Below are 16510 nucleotides of genomic sequence, written 5' to 3' on the forward strand. Positions count from 1 at the left end.
ACTCCAAAAAAGCTCTGTAAATGCTTTTTATCCTTGAGTACGTTTGGAAAATTGCTGATGTTCTCCACAATATGATCTTGCAACTTAATACTTGTCTCATAAATAAAAATTCCTAAAAATTCAATTTCTTTTCAGAATTCATTAATCATTCTCTATGACATGTATCTTAAAATACCTCAAGATGTTTAATATGATCTTTCATACTTTTAGATGCAATCAATATGTTGTCAATGTAGACAAACATGAATTCAAAATAACCTTTAAAAAGATTATCCATTTTTTTTTAAAATATCTGTGGTGCATTAGCTAATGTCATTGGTAGCACATTTTAGATATATTGTCCCTGTGATGTTGAGAATGTAGCGAATTTCTTTGATTCGCTCTCCATCTTAATTTGATTAAAATCAAATTTGCAATCGAATTTAGAAAACACTTTTGCATCTTTAATGCAATCAATTAAGTGCTCTCTATTAGGAATGTAATAATCTTGAAATTATAATATTTTATTAATCCCTTGGTAGTTAACTACCAACCTAGGTTTACCTCTTTTTATTTCACCATAGTTTCTTACCAGAAAACCAGGGCTACTATGAGCAGAAACTCCAGGTTCGATGAGTTCAAGATTGATATGCTCTTTTATTATCCCTTGCATATCCTTCTTATCCACCATGTTCATCTGAATACGCTTGTATTGAACATACTCATATTTGCGTTCGTCTTTAACTTTCAGAGTTTCTTCTATTTTTTCTTATCCCACCATGCCAGAGGGTTCTTACTGAAATTTCTTTTAGTCTCTTGACGTTCTCAAGAGAGAGCCCACTTTTCTTACTTATGTCTAGTGACTTTATCTCTTGCAATGTTTCCTTGAGGTTCTTAGTTTCTTTTTCTGATTCCTCATAGAAGGTTTATCTATCTATGAGTCCTTGTTGCCTGAAAGATAAAGAATTTTACCAAATTGTCTCTTATTATGCATTTTCGGATGAGTTAATCTGGTATCAAAATCACCATGCTTGCTGCAAAAGTTTATGGGCATTATCTTGTTAATACCTTTTCTCTTTGCAAAATCTGTATCTCACTACCACAATTAGTAGTAAATATCAACAGATTTCTATTGTTATCATGCACACATTTTACAAAGAATTAAATAAAATTGTTACCTAGCCAAATATCAACACTTGTATCATTGGAGTAGATAGGAGGTATTTTCACCCTATACCAAGGTATTCCAAATGCTCCTCCAATCATGATATTTATTTCTTGTATACCCTTATAGAGTATTAGGATTTTTTGTGAAAAATCGCTTGTTGCAATAACGGCTAAGGTTTCCATAACTTCTCTAGGAAACATTCCAGGTTTTGCTGTGCAAATCCCTGATCCTAAATCAATATAAGCTGCAAAGTATTCTGTCTTATATTGATCATACAACAAACCAATATATATGTATATAGAAAAGGGACTCGTCATTCAATCATTATGGTAGCACCATCAATACTGATACCGTAACCTTTTCTTCCCCATGGTATGATCTTCAAGGAAATTTAACTCCAATTCATACTCCCATTCTCTCGTCTTGCAACACGTGCAACTATGATTTCATGGCTTGCTATCTCTAGCATGTTTTCATATTTACCAATAACAGGTTGCTGCAAATGTTATAAGTCGTCACAAGAAAAATAATTTTCTTTTTCAGTGATGTCAAACATAACTTGTATTTCTTTTCAACTTTCAGGGCATCTAAGTTTGACATTATCTACTATAATTGCTTGAGGGTTTAGAACTTTTAACAACTCCTTCTCCTTTAGCATGTAATCTTATCTTTTGAAAAGAAAATTCTACTACTAAATTCAGTTATAGAGCTAAGCTTTGATCTAAAATTGAGAGAGATCTTTAATAACAATATCGACATCCATATTCTAGGTATTCTAATTGGATCTAGTGTCATAACCTTGGCAAATTCCTTAAAAATTTTAGGAATCTCAATATACTATTTCCTAAGAAACAAATGAGAATGGTGTGTGTTAGAAAGGGCATAACCTATTCATTATAGAATATGGTCTATTACCCTCTTCATAAGATGTTTCTTTTAAAATCCTGATGAAGGGTTAAGACACTACTGAAATCTTAGTCTGCTAGGTTGTATGCAATCCTACGATGAATGTCAAATATTAATTTTTTTTGCATACAAATTACCTATCATTGCCCCAAGACAATCATCTCTTAAGTTATTGATTCTTTTATCCATTATTGATAAATGTATTTTTGAATCAATTTCTTTAAAGTTGTTTTTATTAGTACTTCAATAATTTCTATTGATATCACTGTAATTGTCCCAATTTTATAGCGATTTAATCTTTCTTTTTAAGCCAAAACATCCCTAATTATGTGATTTTATTGCATATTCAGCAAAAATGGAAGATATGAGGCAAAGATGGAAAAAATCAAGCTAAAATCGAAATTGAAGGCATCAAAAAGGAAAAAAGTAGATTACAAGAAAATTGCTGCAGAATTGACTAAGCGTGCCCACGCACAGTGGAGTGGTCAACTCGGGTCAAGGAGGAAAACGAGTAATTTCCGCAAAAGAAAAAGGAATGAAGTGTTTAGGTTTAGAAAGGATTCTTTAAAACTTATCTCTTATTATTTATTTACCTTTTTCGAGTTAATCATATATTTATCCACCGCCTACGTCTAGATTCGTAGGTGACTTTTATTATAAATAGGAGGGGTCTATTCATTCGAAGGAGTCAGTTATTGATTGGAACTCTATAGAATTCTTTGTTCATTCTTTCTCTTTTATTTTTATTTTATAACCGGAATTAATGGAATTCCACTTTTTAGTGTGTTCTTCCATTAACATGTCCGGCTAAATTCCTTATTTTTTGGTTAAGGTATGGTGATTGCTTGATTCGTAATATGTTGTGAGATCCAATCTGTCCCTTTTACACTTGTTAAATGAATATTCATGTTATTCTCTGTGCTTTTATTACAAACGTCTGATTTATGAATGATTCGGCCGGTTATTCATTATGAAGAAGGTTTGCTTAGCTAATTGGACTTTATAAATCCATGTAATTATTTATTTAGTTTAATGCTTAGACCAACATAGCATGATTAATTATGTCGTAGTAATTAGTTGTGTTATGGGGAATGTATGATCTAGTTTAAACGAATTATCCTCGTAGGAGTTTGTTGATTAGAATCAGGCCTTTCTAATTCTTAATACTGTTAACAGATTAAATCTTGTGGACGTTTCCAAGGTTGTCTATTAATTAGGGATCTAGTCAACGGTTGTACCTTGGCTGACGAAAAGGTAAGGTGTTAGGTCGTATCAACACTATAACTGATTTATTCATTTATACATGTGTTATTCTTGCATCAATGATCAACTCACAAAAATCAAGCATGATCCTAATTTTAACCGAAAAATCTCTCTCTCGTATCTTCGTCAGGTAATTTCAATTAATTTATTTAGTATTCGATTACTTCTTTTTATCATCAAATCTCCCCTCTTTTATTTTCTTTTTCTCAAAGAAATCAACTTAAAGCCGGTCTCTGTGGAATCGACCCTACTCCCACTTTCACAAGTGTTGTAGGAATTATTTTTGGTGGTCTCGACACCCATAAAATTTTGGCGCCTTTGCCGGGGACTGGCGTTATTAAGTAGATTTATTTAATTTTAGTTACTTGATTTTATCACCATTGATGCCAAGTTCTTCTCGTATAGGTAAATTGGTATACGATCCCGAAATCGAGAAGACCACATGAAGACTTCGTTGGGAGACTAAGCAACAAACGGAAGGAACATCCACTCTCTACGAAGATGAAAAAGATATAACTTTGGAATTTGGGGAATCCCCAAGCGAATCCGAAGAAGAGATAATGACTTTGATTACTGAAAGATCGATCAATGACATGACGTCGCCCGATCTGAACCAGCAGCCACTGTCCATTGAGTACCCAAATTTGGAGGTAAACTTTGAACTGAAGTCTGGATTAATTCATTACTTCCTACTTTCCGTGGCCTCGCAGGTGAAGATACACACAAGCATATGAAGGAATTCCATGTGGTATGCTCTGGAATGCGACCACAAGGCATAAGCGAGGAACAAGTCAAACTGAGAGTGTTCCCCTTCTCTCTTGCCGACCAAGCGAAAGATTGATTGTATTTTCTACCTTCAAGATCCATTACAAGATGGAATGATCTCAAGAGGCAGTTTCTTGAGAAATATTTTCCAGCCTCAAGAGCCACAACAATCCGGAAGGAGATCAGCGGGATTCGTCAATTCGCAGGAGAGAGTCTTTTCGAATATTGGGAAAGATTCAACCAGCTAGTGGGAAGTTCCCCCCATCATCAGATCCCGGACCATCTGTTGATCCAGTATTTCTACGAAGGTCTATCAAGTATGGATAGAAAACTAATAGACGCGGCAAGTGGAGGAGCACTGTTCCATAAAACCCCTATCGAAGCACGTAACCTGATCTCAATTATGGCGTCCAACACGCAACAGTTTGGGGTTAGATACGATGATCCACCAAGGAGAAGCAACGAGGTAAGTAATCTTGAAGATTGTTTAAATCAACTCACATCTATTGTCGAAAAAGTTGTTGAAGCGTGTGGTTGCACTTTAGCAGGGCACACTACCGACATGTGCCCAACTCTTCAAGAGTCAACTACTGAGCATGCCGATGCCGTAGGAGGATTCACTGGACAGCAACAAAAAAGATATGATCCTTTCTCCAACACATACAACCCTGGATGGAGGGATCATCTGAATCTGAGTTACGGTAACCAACACCAAAACTTTCAAAAATCCCAATACAGACCACCTCCGTAGCCTAATCCCACGCCTAGCCCATCTCTCGAAGACATGATGAAAGCACTAGTAACCAATACACAGCAGTTCCAGCAACAGACCCAGACGAGCATTCAACAATTTCAGCAACAGACTCAGACGAGCATTCAACAGTTCCAACAACAGACCCAGATGAGCATTCAAAACCTAGAATCTCAAATCAGTCAACTGGCGTCGTCTGTTGGTAAGCTAGAGTCTCAAGGTAAGCTACCTTCTCAATCTGTCATTAACTCTAGACAAAATGCTAGTGCTATTGTGCTTCGTAGTGGAAAAGAATTGCAGGAAAATGTGAACGAAGATGACACTAAACGTGGGCACGGTGTGAAAAGGAAGTCGAAAAAATAAATTGAGGTCCAACAAGAACAAGCCGAACCCGAAGAGGACCATCCGAAGCCTTTGGTAACCAGACCACCCTTCCCAGAAAATTCACCAAAGCAAAGAAGGAAGAGGAGGAAAAAGAGATTTTTGAGACGTTCCGCAAAGTGGAGGTAAACATCCCTTTACTCGATGCCATCAAGCAAATACCCCGCTACGCGAAATTTTTCAAAGAACTGTGCACTAGTAAGGGTAAACTCAAGGAAAATGAATGGGTAAGTATGGGGGAGAACGTTTTTGCAATTCTCCAATGAAAACTACCCCCAAAATGCAAGGACCCAGGTACGTTCTCTATACCCTGTAAAATTGGTGTAATTGGAATAAAGAGTGCTATGTGTGACCTTGGAGCGTCTATAAATGTTATATCCCTCACCATTTTTGAGTCCTTAAATGTTGGTCCCTTAAAGGAAACAGGGGTAGTCATCCAACTTGTAGATCGCTCTGTAGTCTATCCGGAAGGAGTCTTGGAAGATGTTCTCGTACAGGTAAATGAATTGGTTTTTCCCGCCGATTTTTACGTGCTGGACATGAGGGAGGACAACTCCCCCAATTCCACGTCAATCCTGCTAGGAAGACCATTCCTCAAGACAGCTCGAACAAAAATCGATGTGCACAGTGGAAGTCTCACCATGGAATTCGATGGGGAAATCATAAGATTCAACATCTATGAATCCATGAGGTATCCGACTGATTTACCTACCGCTTTTCTTGTAGATATTTTTGACCATCTCATGCAGGATTCCACAATAATTAACGGCGAGGACCATGTGAAGTACACATTGGAAGAAAGCCTCATGTTAGAGAAAGCAAAAATTTTGGAAGAAACCATGATCATAGATCCGTTGGTGCAAGAAAAAGCTAAATTCGATGGTTATAAAGACTTCAGCTCTTGTTCGAGAACTTATAAGAACAAAGCATTTCACAACAAAATAAGTTCGAGGAAGAATTCTCTCATGAACCTCAAAATTTTCCTTGATCCACACCATCTTTGGGTGAACGACGACGAAGAAGAAGAGAATTTAAAGTGCCAAACTTATTCAAGTTGAGGCACAACAATGTCTAGCCAAAGACATTAAAGAAAGGCGTTGCATGGGAGACAACCCATGAAATTTCTATCTTTTTCATTCCTGTTTCATTTGATTTTAGTTTTTGTAATTTTATTCAAGTTTTACGATGCGTGCCATGCTTAATGAAGTATCCAAATCTGTTTGGATGGCTAAATTGGACAGATTTGAAGTTCCCACTAAGCGTGCCCACGCTTAGTCGATCTTTCAAAACTATTTAAATCACTTCACCAAAATAGACTTGGAGTTTCCACTAAGCGTGCCCACGCTTAGACGCACTTCGTAGACTGTTATTCACTTAATTTACTTTCATTTACTTGCTTTTATTTATTTATTTACATATATATATATATAAATCAAAAAATTAGAAAATCGAAATATATATATATAAATATATATAGGTCAATAATTTTCTTCCCTTATTCAACTATTTGACCACAATCTTTCTTTCTCTCTCAGCTCGTCACCAACATCTTCAAATTTGCCATCTCCCACCAAGCTCTTCCTCTCTCAACGTCCCCATCCCAACTCCGCCCACAACGATTTCTCCTCTGTCTGCTGTTTGCCGTTGTCGCTCACGAAGTCCAGCCGCTGTTTCGCCGTCGTGTCGTCCAACCCAATACCACCATCTGCTATTTCTCGCCTCCAACCACTGTCGCTATTTCTCTCGTCCACAACCGCGGCCGCCGTTGCTGTTTCTCTCGTCCACCACGACGCCACCGTTCTTCCTCTCTCCCGATGGAGAAAAACCCAGATCCGCTGCTGCGCCGCTGCTCTAAAACCGTCTCGATTTCTCGCCATCGCCATTCAAAGGTCACCAACTCCACGACGCCGGAACCCTCCGCCGTCATCTCGACAGTCCACCGCTCTCCGTCGTTGACCCATCTCCGCCGTTCTTGTCTCACCGTCCTTGCCTGCCGTTGCTGCTACTACCACGTCTTCGAGACCATCGTGCATGGTTTTTCTACTTCTTTTCTCTCATTCTTCATCTATTTTATTTTTTTTGCTTTATTTTCTCTTCAGTTGATGTAGGATGAGTAGCCGAAAAATGAGCCGAGAAGAAGCAAGATCCTCCAGATTGGGACCCCATTCCCGTAGCATACTTCCACCGGAAGTCGCCGCTACCATCTGCCACCAGCCCACCCACACCATGAACTCTTCGTGGCATGCACTCAGGGACGCTTCCTTAAACTCTCTCTCATTTTAATTTTTAATCCTTGAGTTGCATGTCAATGTCCATTGAGGGCAATGTGAATTTTAAGTGTGGGGGTGTGGTTGTTGAGCTTATATTTGATTATATTTGATAATTTTTGTTGATGTGCTTGGTGGTAGATGAATTTTCTTTGTGTCTAGCCAGAATTTTTGCTTTTTCTTTTTCAAGTTAACTTGAAAAGAGAAACTTTTTGATAAGTTTTGGTGAAAAAAACTTTGTCATGATAAAATCCTTTCAATTTTGGACTAATCTTGGCCTGATGGTGCTATGTGCAAAAAAAATACATGTTTTATGTTTGAGGATAATTCACAAGTTGAAAACTTGTCTTCACCAAAATGACTTGAGTTAAAATCATCTGATATAGGATTAGTGGACTAAACATACCTCGTGAGACTTTGAGCTTGATATATCCATAAAAAAATCATTCTTTCTTGAGAGAATAACACTTCTATGGCTTTGTCTTCCTAGAACTTGCTTTGAACCACATCGAGACCGCACAAATGTGCATTTATTTGGATATGATAAAGGCATTAGTTTCTTGGAATTTAACCTTATTGTCCTTTTATCCTACCCCAAACCAAAGCCCCATTACAACCAAAATTAAAGACCTTTTGATCTATATATGTGCATATTTCAAAAGTGGTGGAGATGTGGTGTATAGGCAAGCCTATGGTGAAGCATTGTCGTAGTAAGTGTCGAGAGATACACTTGAGCCATATATACACTTGAGAGAATGGAAAGCGGAGAGAAAGTAGTCCACTAGTTTTATACGATTGGTTTTGATAATGGTCATCACGTGAAAACTTGTTTGATACATGTTGAATTATCTCCTTCATAAAGTATGTCATTTACTTTGCACATGATTACGAATTGCCTTGAGTAGTTCAAAATTTGGAGGGAATTTTTGAATGCATCCTGATTTTGCTTGAGGACAAGCAAATAGCTAAGTGTGGGGGTATTTGATAACTCTGCAATTGTCATAATTTTATAGCGATTTAATCTTTCTTTTTAAGCCAAACCATCCCTAATTATGTGATTTTATTGCATATTCAGCAAAAAAGGAAGATATGAGGCAAAGATGGAAAAAATCAAGTTAAAATAAAAAATTAAGGCATCAAAAAGCAAAAAAGTAGATTACAAGAAAATTGCTGCAGAATTGACTAAGCGTGCCCACGCTCAGTGGAGTGGTCAACTCGGGTCAAGGAGGAAAATGAGTAATTTCCGCAAAAAAAAAGGAATGAAGTGTTTAGGTTTAGAAAGGATTCTTTAAAACTTATCTCTTGTGATTTATTTACCTTTTTAGAGTTAATCATGTATTTATCCTCCGCCTACGTCTAGATTCGTAGGAGACTTTTATTATAAATAGGGGGGATCTCTTCATTCGAAGGAGCCAGTTATTGATTGGAACTCTATAGAATTCTTTGTTCATTCTTTCTCTTTTATTTTTATTTTATAACCGGGATTAATGGAATTCCACTTTTTAGTGTGTTCTTCCATTAATATGTCCGGCTAAATTCCTTATTTTCTGGTTAAGATATGGTGATTGCTTGATTCGTAATATCTTCTGAGATATAATCTGTCCCTTTTACACTTGTTAAATGAATATTCATCTTATTCTCTGTGCTTTTATTACAAACGTCTGATTTATGAATGATTCGGCCGGTTATTCATTATGAAGAAGGTTTGCTTAGCTAATTGGGACTTTATAAAGCCGTGTAATTGTTTATTTAGTTCAATGCTTAGTAACAACATAGCATGATTAATTATGTCGTAGTAATTAGTTGTGTTATGGGGAATGTATGATCTAGTTTAAACGATTTATCCTCGTAGGAGTTTGTTGATTAGAATCAGGCCTTTCTAATTCTTAATGCTGTTAATAGATTAAATCTTGTGGACGTTCCCAGGGTTGTCTATTAATTAGGGATCTAGTCAACGATCGTACCTTGGCTGACGAAAAGGTAAGGAAAGGTAAGGTGTTAGGTCGTACCAACACTATAACTGATTTATTCATTTATACATCTGTTATTCTTGCATCAATGATCAACTCACAAGAATCAAGCATGATCCTAACTTTAATCGGAAAATCTCTCTCTCGTATCTTCATCAGGTAATTTCAATTAATTTATTTAGTTTTCGATTACTTCTTTTTATCATCAAATCTCCCCTCTTTTATTTTCTTTTTCTCAGAGAAATCAACTTAAAGCCCATCTCTATGGAATCGACCTTACTCCCACTTTCACAAGTGTTGTAGGAATTATTTTTGGTGGTCTCGACACCCATCACCTATGTGGATCCATTTCATAGTTACAACTACTTCTTCTATAAGCTTACTTAATTCTTTAAAAATTTATTCTTTAGGAATAAGCTGCATTTCCATTGAGTTCCAGTGGAATAGCAAACTCACCTGAACTTACTTTGTAGATTATGTGATGTTTCCTCTGGTTTAGTCTTGTCGGGTTGACATCTCCTAATTTTTCTAATCCTAAATCCATCGTATGGGTTGATGTTGGAATCTTGTCACGTGATTCTTTCAATAATTTTGTTTGACATCTCTTGGAAAAGAATCCTGATAGACTTTCAGAGGTTTGGAGCCTATCCCCGTCATTGTAGTTATATGGATTGAATTGAAGATCCACATGGATCAGTCTTTATTTCTTCCTCATAGACGCTTCCATTTGAAGGAAGGTCTTCAAATCGGTAAATGGGTACTAAATCGACACAGTAAACGATATCTATGATGTCATCCGTGGCTTCAAATTTTCTTAATTCACCACGTTTCTACGGGTAGTCTGGAGATATATGACCTTTTGCTTTGCAGGTCGAACAGTAGCAGTGCTTGAAACTCTTATTGGCTAGGGTATGTGCTCGTCTGAAAGTTTTTTTTGTAAGAATTTTTCTTGTGGATCCTGCATCTGTTCGTCTAGATCCCTAGGATAAAGCTCTTATTGGTCCAGTTGTCTGCCTATATTTGCTAGCCTTCGATTTGAACCACCATGATCTTCACCTGAAAGAGGTTCATTGGAACTCCTACTATAGGAGTAACTGTTCTACTTCTTCCTCTTCGTTGGCTCGCTTAATTCTCCAACAATATAGGAAAATCATAATTATCGCAATAGAGAGGGGTTTGTTTGATCTTACCTCTAAGACTTTTCATATTTTTCTGGATGGATACTTGGAAAGACATTCTACTTGCAACTAAGTCCAACTGTCCTTGGGTACTTTTTATGACTGGATCAACATTTCCCTCCATGCACTACAAATTTTTACAAAGAATTAGAGCTGCTAATTTTGTTGCTACTCCTCCCTGGAAGAAATACTTGCGAAATAAATAGATATATTCATCTACTGCGCAAATACTCCTTAATTCAAGGCCAAAAAGAGCTTGTCAAAATTTCTGGATATTCGATGTTTGTCAAAAGCATAATAATAAATATATAATCATACAAGACATGTGGCTAGAGGATCAAACAAAACGCACATAAATGTAACATGAAACTTTACCTTTTGTTTCTGTAGACGAGCAGCTACTTGCGCTGTTTCCATTTTCGTTTCTCTTTCATTCACTTTAGGATACACATTAGAACCCCTCTAATTTGTCCACACCATACTAAGGAATAAATATAGTTCTTTTTCTATTGCTAGACAGAAGAAAGAATAAGAAGAAAAACAACTCCAAACAAATACTATTGTTTAGTGTTTTTGGATTGTTTTATGTTCTAACTTGAACCAAATTCAATATAGAACAAAATAAGAATATTTTTGAGAGAAAAATGGGAGCAAATTCGTGGCTTATGTGATAGGTTATGTTGGATATGTTTGTGGTCTTGTATGTTACATACAATTGAATTCAAAATTTAATAACTACTAAGTTTGCTTCTAAGGCAACTTATACACACACATGCATATAACCTTTAACCATGATGAAATAACGACTCCATTATGTTCATCATTCTTAGGGGTTTCAACTTTTTCTTAACTTGCCCTAACCTCTCTCAAATGGGCTTGGACTTCAAGAATGCTCCAACCAAAGTTCATTGGATAATAATTAATTAAATTAATTTTTGCCAACTAAATCCAAAAAATTATTTAATTCAATTAAATAAATCTAAGCCAAACACTAATTAATTGGACAAAATGCATAAAACCCCCCTGTATTTTAAAAAGTTTGCAAAAAAAAAAAATCCTCATGTTATGATAATAGGTTAAAAGCTCCCCTGTGTTTTGTAAAACTCAGCAACAAACACCCCTTTCGTTATTAATTAACGGAAGGTGCATTACACGCGTTTTTTGTGCATGTGGGGATATTTTTTTAACTATTTTTTTTTACCTTTTTCTTAGGTATTTTTTACTAAAATGCCCTTTTTTATTTTTGTTTTATTTTTGTATTTTTTTTATAATTTAAATTGAAATATTAAATTATATTTAGTTTATTTAATATTAAATATAAAATTAAATTACACTTAAATTCAAATAATTTTATAATTTTTAATTATTAAAATCTAAAATTATTTCTAATTAATTAAAATATATTTAATTATAATAATTATTATTAATTAGCTAAAATATTTAATTATTATAATTGTTTAAAATATTCTTAATTAACTAAAATATATTTTAATTAATATAATTAAAATTTAATTAAAAAATTAAAAAAAGGAAAACTGCACGATTTCGCCCCTTTATCGCCGGAAACTTGTTTCTAAGTTTTCGTGCCGTCCGGACGAGTTTTCGATGGTCAATGGTACCATTCAAATCCTCTCTTCAAAACGAACATTTTCATACCTTCAATTTGAATTTTCATCAATCAGAGAGATTGGGGTCAAGCCACGATCGCCGAACATGTTAGCCGTCGATTCGTCTCCATTCAATTGAATCTCGGTCTTAAATCACTACCATTAGACTTGTTCCTTCAAGACGATTCTAACGAGACCGATCTCACTCAATTTGGTAAAGAATTTTCAGAGTAGTTAGATTTTTTAATATATAATAACAATATATTTTTAAAATTTTAAATTATTTATATATAATATAAATTAAATAATTTGTTAAATCCAAACCTTTTATTTTTTTTAAAATCTAACGGTTGAGATTATTTTATGAGATATAACGATTAATATTTGATAAAAAAAGATCCAACGGTTTGTAAAATAAGAAATAATATATATTAAATAAGGATATAACGGTTATTTTTTAAAAAATTAACACTATTAGTTGGATTTAATGGAGAAGGGGTAATTGAGCTGAGTTTTACAAAACACAGGGGAGCTTTAAGCCTATTCTCATAATAGGAAGGCTTTTTTTACAAATTTTTTAAAACACAGGGAGATTTTATGCATTTTGTCCCTAATTATTGAGCCACACATCAAATGAATTACTAAATAAATGATCCAATCATTTATATATTCTCCCTGAATTAATTTAATTCAATTGAATTAATTCGTTTCTTCTCGAATTAATTCCACCAATTCCATAGTGATTTGTGTGTGACTCTTTAGGTTCACCCTCAACTAGATTGGGGCATTGTGTCCAACACAAATAATTAATTAAATCTAATTTAATTAATTATTTTCAATAAACCATTAATCGGAAATGCCCGTCACTATGGGTGGCTGTCTAGCAACAGTACATGGCACTAGAAACTAGGTGAATGTTGGTGTTAACATTTAGGCTCTCGAGTTCCATACAAGTACAGTCTTTTTGTCAAACATCTCCCAACCTTAGTCTAGGTCATGGAATTGGATGTTTGTTCTCATCTTGTACTAGACAACTATGCTAAATACTTGAGATGCATTTACTCTATTGATCGACAGAGGAAACAATTTCCTATTCGACCAATGGGTAAGGCCATAGACTTAGAGAGTCTAAACCATCTCAAAGCGTATAGGAGATATATGTATAGGGTACGGATTCTATCTTGAAATCCACTTTTCTCACTACATACAACGATTATATTGGACAAAGCTTATAACGACTATATCGAAAACACAGTCATCTCTCGCTAGATCCAAGATATAGCCATTATATGCATGCGACTGTCATGATTCCTCAAGTCCAAGGAGTAATCTTGTATTATCGGAGCTGGAATTCAAGTCATACCGACCAAGCTTCCAAAGCTTCCATATGAGGATTCCCGCAAGTCAGTTCAATTAGTTAACAATCTAGTCAACCAATCCACTATAATTGCCCATACATCCCATGTCTGTCGCTGATGAAACAAGGCACTCATCTAATGAATGCAATACTTAGCGTAAGTCTTTATAGGACTCTCAATGCCCAGTTTCGAGGTCCTTGACTTGGAACGTTTCGGACCAACCTTTAGAAGTTGGTCTCATAGCTGCCATCCAATGCACAACCCAACTATATGAGTCATTCAATTGGTCTGTAGACATCTATTGTAACTACGTGAGTCATTTAATTGGTCTGTGGATATTTATTGCAACGTAAAAAACATCGTCCAATGTAAACAGTAAGCACAACAAACACATGATGCTATAGATGAATGCTTACTACATTCATCAAGATAATATCACATTCATAAATATTATTAAATGGTTCTCAAAACCGCCAATCCAATTGACTTTCTAGTCACCTTTTCTAACAAATTCATCCTGGCTACTTCCTACTTGATTAACAGACTTCCCACTGCCACCTTGAATTAGAAATCCCCCTTTGAAGTTCTATATAAAAAACCACCTTGTCTTGACTAGTTAAGGTGTTTGGCCTATTGTGTTTTTTAACTAAACATAAATTTGGCCAATAAGCTGCTAAATGTATCTTCCTTGGGTATTTTCTTCGGTTTGAAGCACTTAAATGGTAGTAGAATTGTAATGGAGATTAAGACAAATTATTTTAGAGTATCATATTGCACATGTTTTACCAAATATTAATTTAATATAATTTAAATTTTTAAATGAAACATTATAAAACCATAAGTATCATGAGATTTTTACTTTTTTAATTTTTTTGTGGCAATTAAAATAATCTTGCTAAAATTGTCTAGTAAAAATAAATAGTATTCTAGTTGCCTCATTGATACTATAATTAGACTAGTCATTGGACTTTTAAATATTTAATCAATTCAAGTTTGATCATTAGAGTTTATTACATTTTTTAACATGAAGTAATTATTTTTATATCAACATATTCTTACATTTTTGTGGAAGACTAGGGGAATAATGTCAATAAGTGGCAGAATCTGACAGAAAACTGAGTACACAGTCTAGGAGTGAAGAGCCTTCCCTTTAAGAGTTAATTGCATTTCTAGCTAAAGAGTGGGCAACATGGTTATCCCATATTAGATATACATCCATATTTGATGGGGTCTGTAGTCTCAAATTTATGTGGAATCAAGACTCCTCTTATACATATCTATATATAGGTGCTTCTATGGATACAAGAGAACACAATTCATACTGGGTATATTCTCAGAAAGCCTCTCCCAAAATACTCTCTCTATTCTCTATTTCAATATCACCAAAGTCTCTAAGGGTCTAAGGTGTGTGAATTAGATGGATATTTCTAGTAGTAATCTATTAGAGCGAGAAGAGGGGGCTGATTGAAATAGGTGTACGAAGAACGCGCTTGTAGATCCAAGAGATCGCCTGGAAGCTCGTAGACAAGTCGAAGGGATCCGGGGTTCCTTAATTTGTTCCGCTGTAGGTCTTTAACATCAAACTACTGAGGTAATCATCGGAACCTCTAGCATACGTGCATTATGTATCAATTATGTGTGACCTATGTGCTTGAATTTTCAATAATGGTATCAGACTCATTAAGGCTTTTACTCGGTTTTTATGAACAAGCATGTATGTATTTAATTTTATGCTATAAATATTTTTCATATTTGATGATGCATGAAATTAAATATGAATGTCGTATAGTCTTTTGGTGTAAATTATGTGTTAAACAAAATTGGGTATTTTTCAAGAATTTGAAACTCATTTGTTTATTTTAATCAAAAAATTGTTTACATGAAATCATATTTTTTGAATTCTTTTTCCTACCAGAAATAGATCTTAATGTTAAGATTGCATTATTTAGATGTGCTGAAAAATGGTTAAATGGTGAGGAAAATCAAATCCTAATTTGAAATTAGTTTTCTTTGCACAGAAAATTGAACATGATTATATTATTATTATCTGCATATTTTCTTATGCTATATTGTTGTCATGAAAAGAGTTTCTAAACGGTGTTTGATTCATAAAAATTGGATGTAAAATGCATTAAAATATTGCTTAGGAAATAACATGTCTTATTTTTCCTTGCATTTCTTGGTATTTGCAAATTATGCCTATATGTTTTTATTTTAAATGACACATGAGTTGAAATTTGGGTGTTCATGATTAATGTGCGTTATTTATTGTTGTTATTCAAAATAACTATGGAGAAGGTGATAATGCGGTATCCCCTTTGTTTTACTAGATTGACGTAGTAGGTCTGAAATATATAATGTATTTTATGTGACATGTATATTGAGGCCCATTTTTTAGAACATGTAATTTTTGGGGATATATTTAACTAATTATACCATTGGCCATAAGATTATTTTGACATGAAGCAGAAAATTTAACTCATTTCATATTAATTATAGGAATATTTTATTATTGTTTGACATATTGCAATTTTATTCTTGGATTGGTAATTTTTATTAGGGAGAAAGATTCGAATAGTCCTCTATTTATGTTCTAAAACCGTTTTGGTCCTTTAACTTGACAATATCAGTTTTAGTCCTGTATCTTTTCTTTTTGCTTAGATTCAGTCCTTCAACCAATTTTATGACCATTTTCCCTTTCTTTAGTAATAAAGCCTAATAGTCCATTTTAATGCTCTAAAAGTGGCCCAACATGCTTCCGAAATAAATTAAGACCCCATAACTTCGTACCTTGCTTTGACTGCTCTGTTTCGGATATTCCAAGCCCCCAGTTTTACGGACTTCCTCCAACCACACTACCGCGGCAGATGGTTTGCAGGAACTTGACTCCTTCAGTAACAAAACAGCACAACCCTAT

General features: G+C 34.8%; 1 protein-coding gene across 1 annotated transcript; it reads left to right on the forward strand.

Annotated features, from left to right (window-relative positions):
- On the forward strand, positions 4866-6271 carry LOC105160135. The gene is made up of 3 exons (XM_011077402.1): positions 4866-5169; positions 5286-5440; positions 5552-6271. The coding sequence occupies exons 1-3, from the start codon at positions 4866-4868 to the stop codon at positions 6269-6271; spliced, it is 1179 nt and encodes a 392-aa protein (XP_011075704.1).

This window comes from Sesamum indicum, linkage group LG4 (genome assembly GCF_000512975.1).
Source record: "Sesamum indicum cultivar Zhongzhi No. 13 linkage group LG4, S_indicum_v1.0, whole genome shotgun sequence".
NCBI classification, from domain to species: domain Eukaryota; kingdom Viridiplantae; phylum Streptophyta; class Magnoliopsida; order Lamiales; family Pedaliaceae; genus Sesamum; species Sesamum indicum.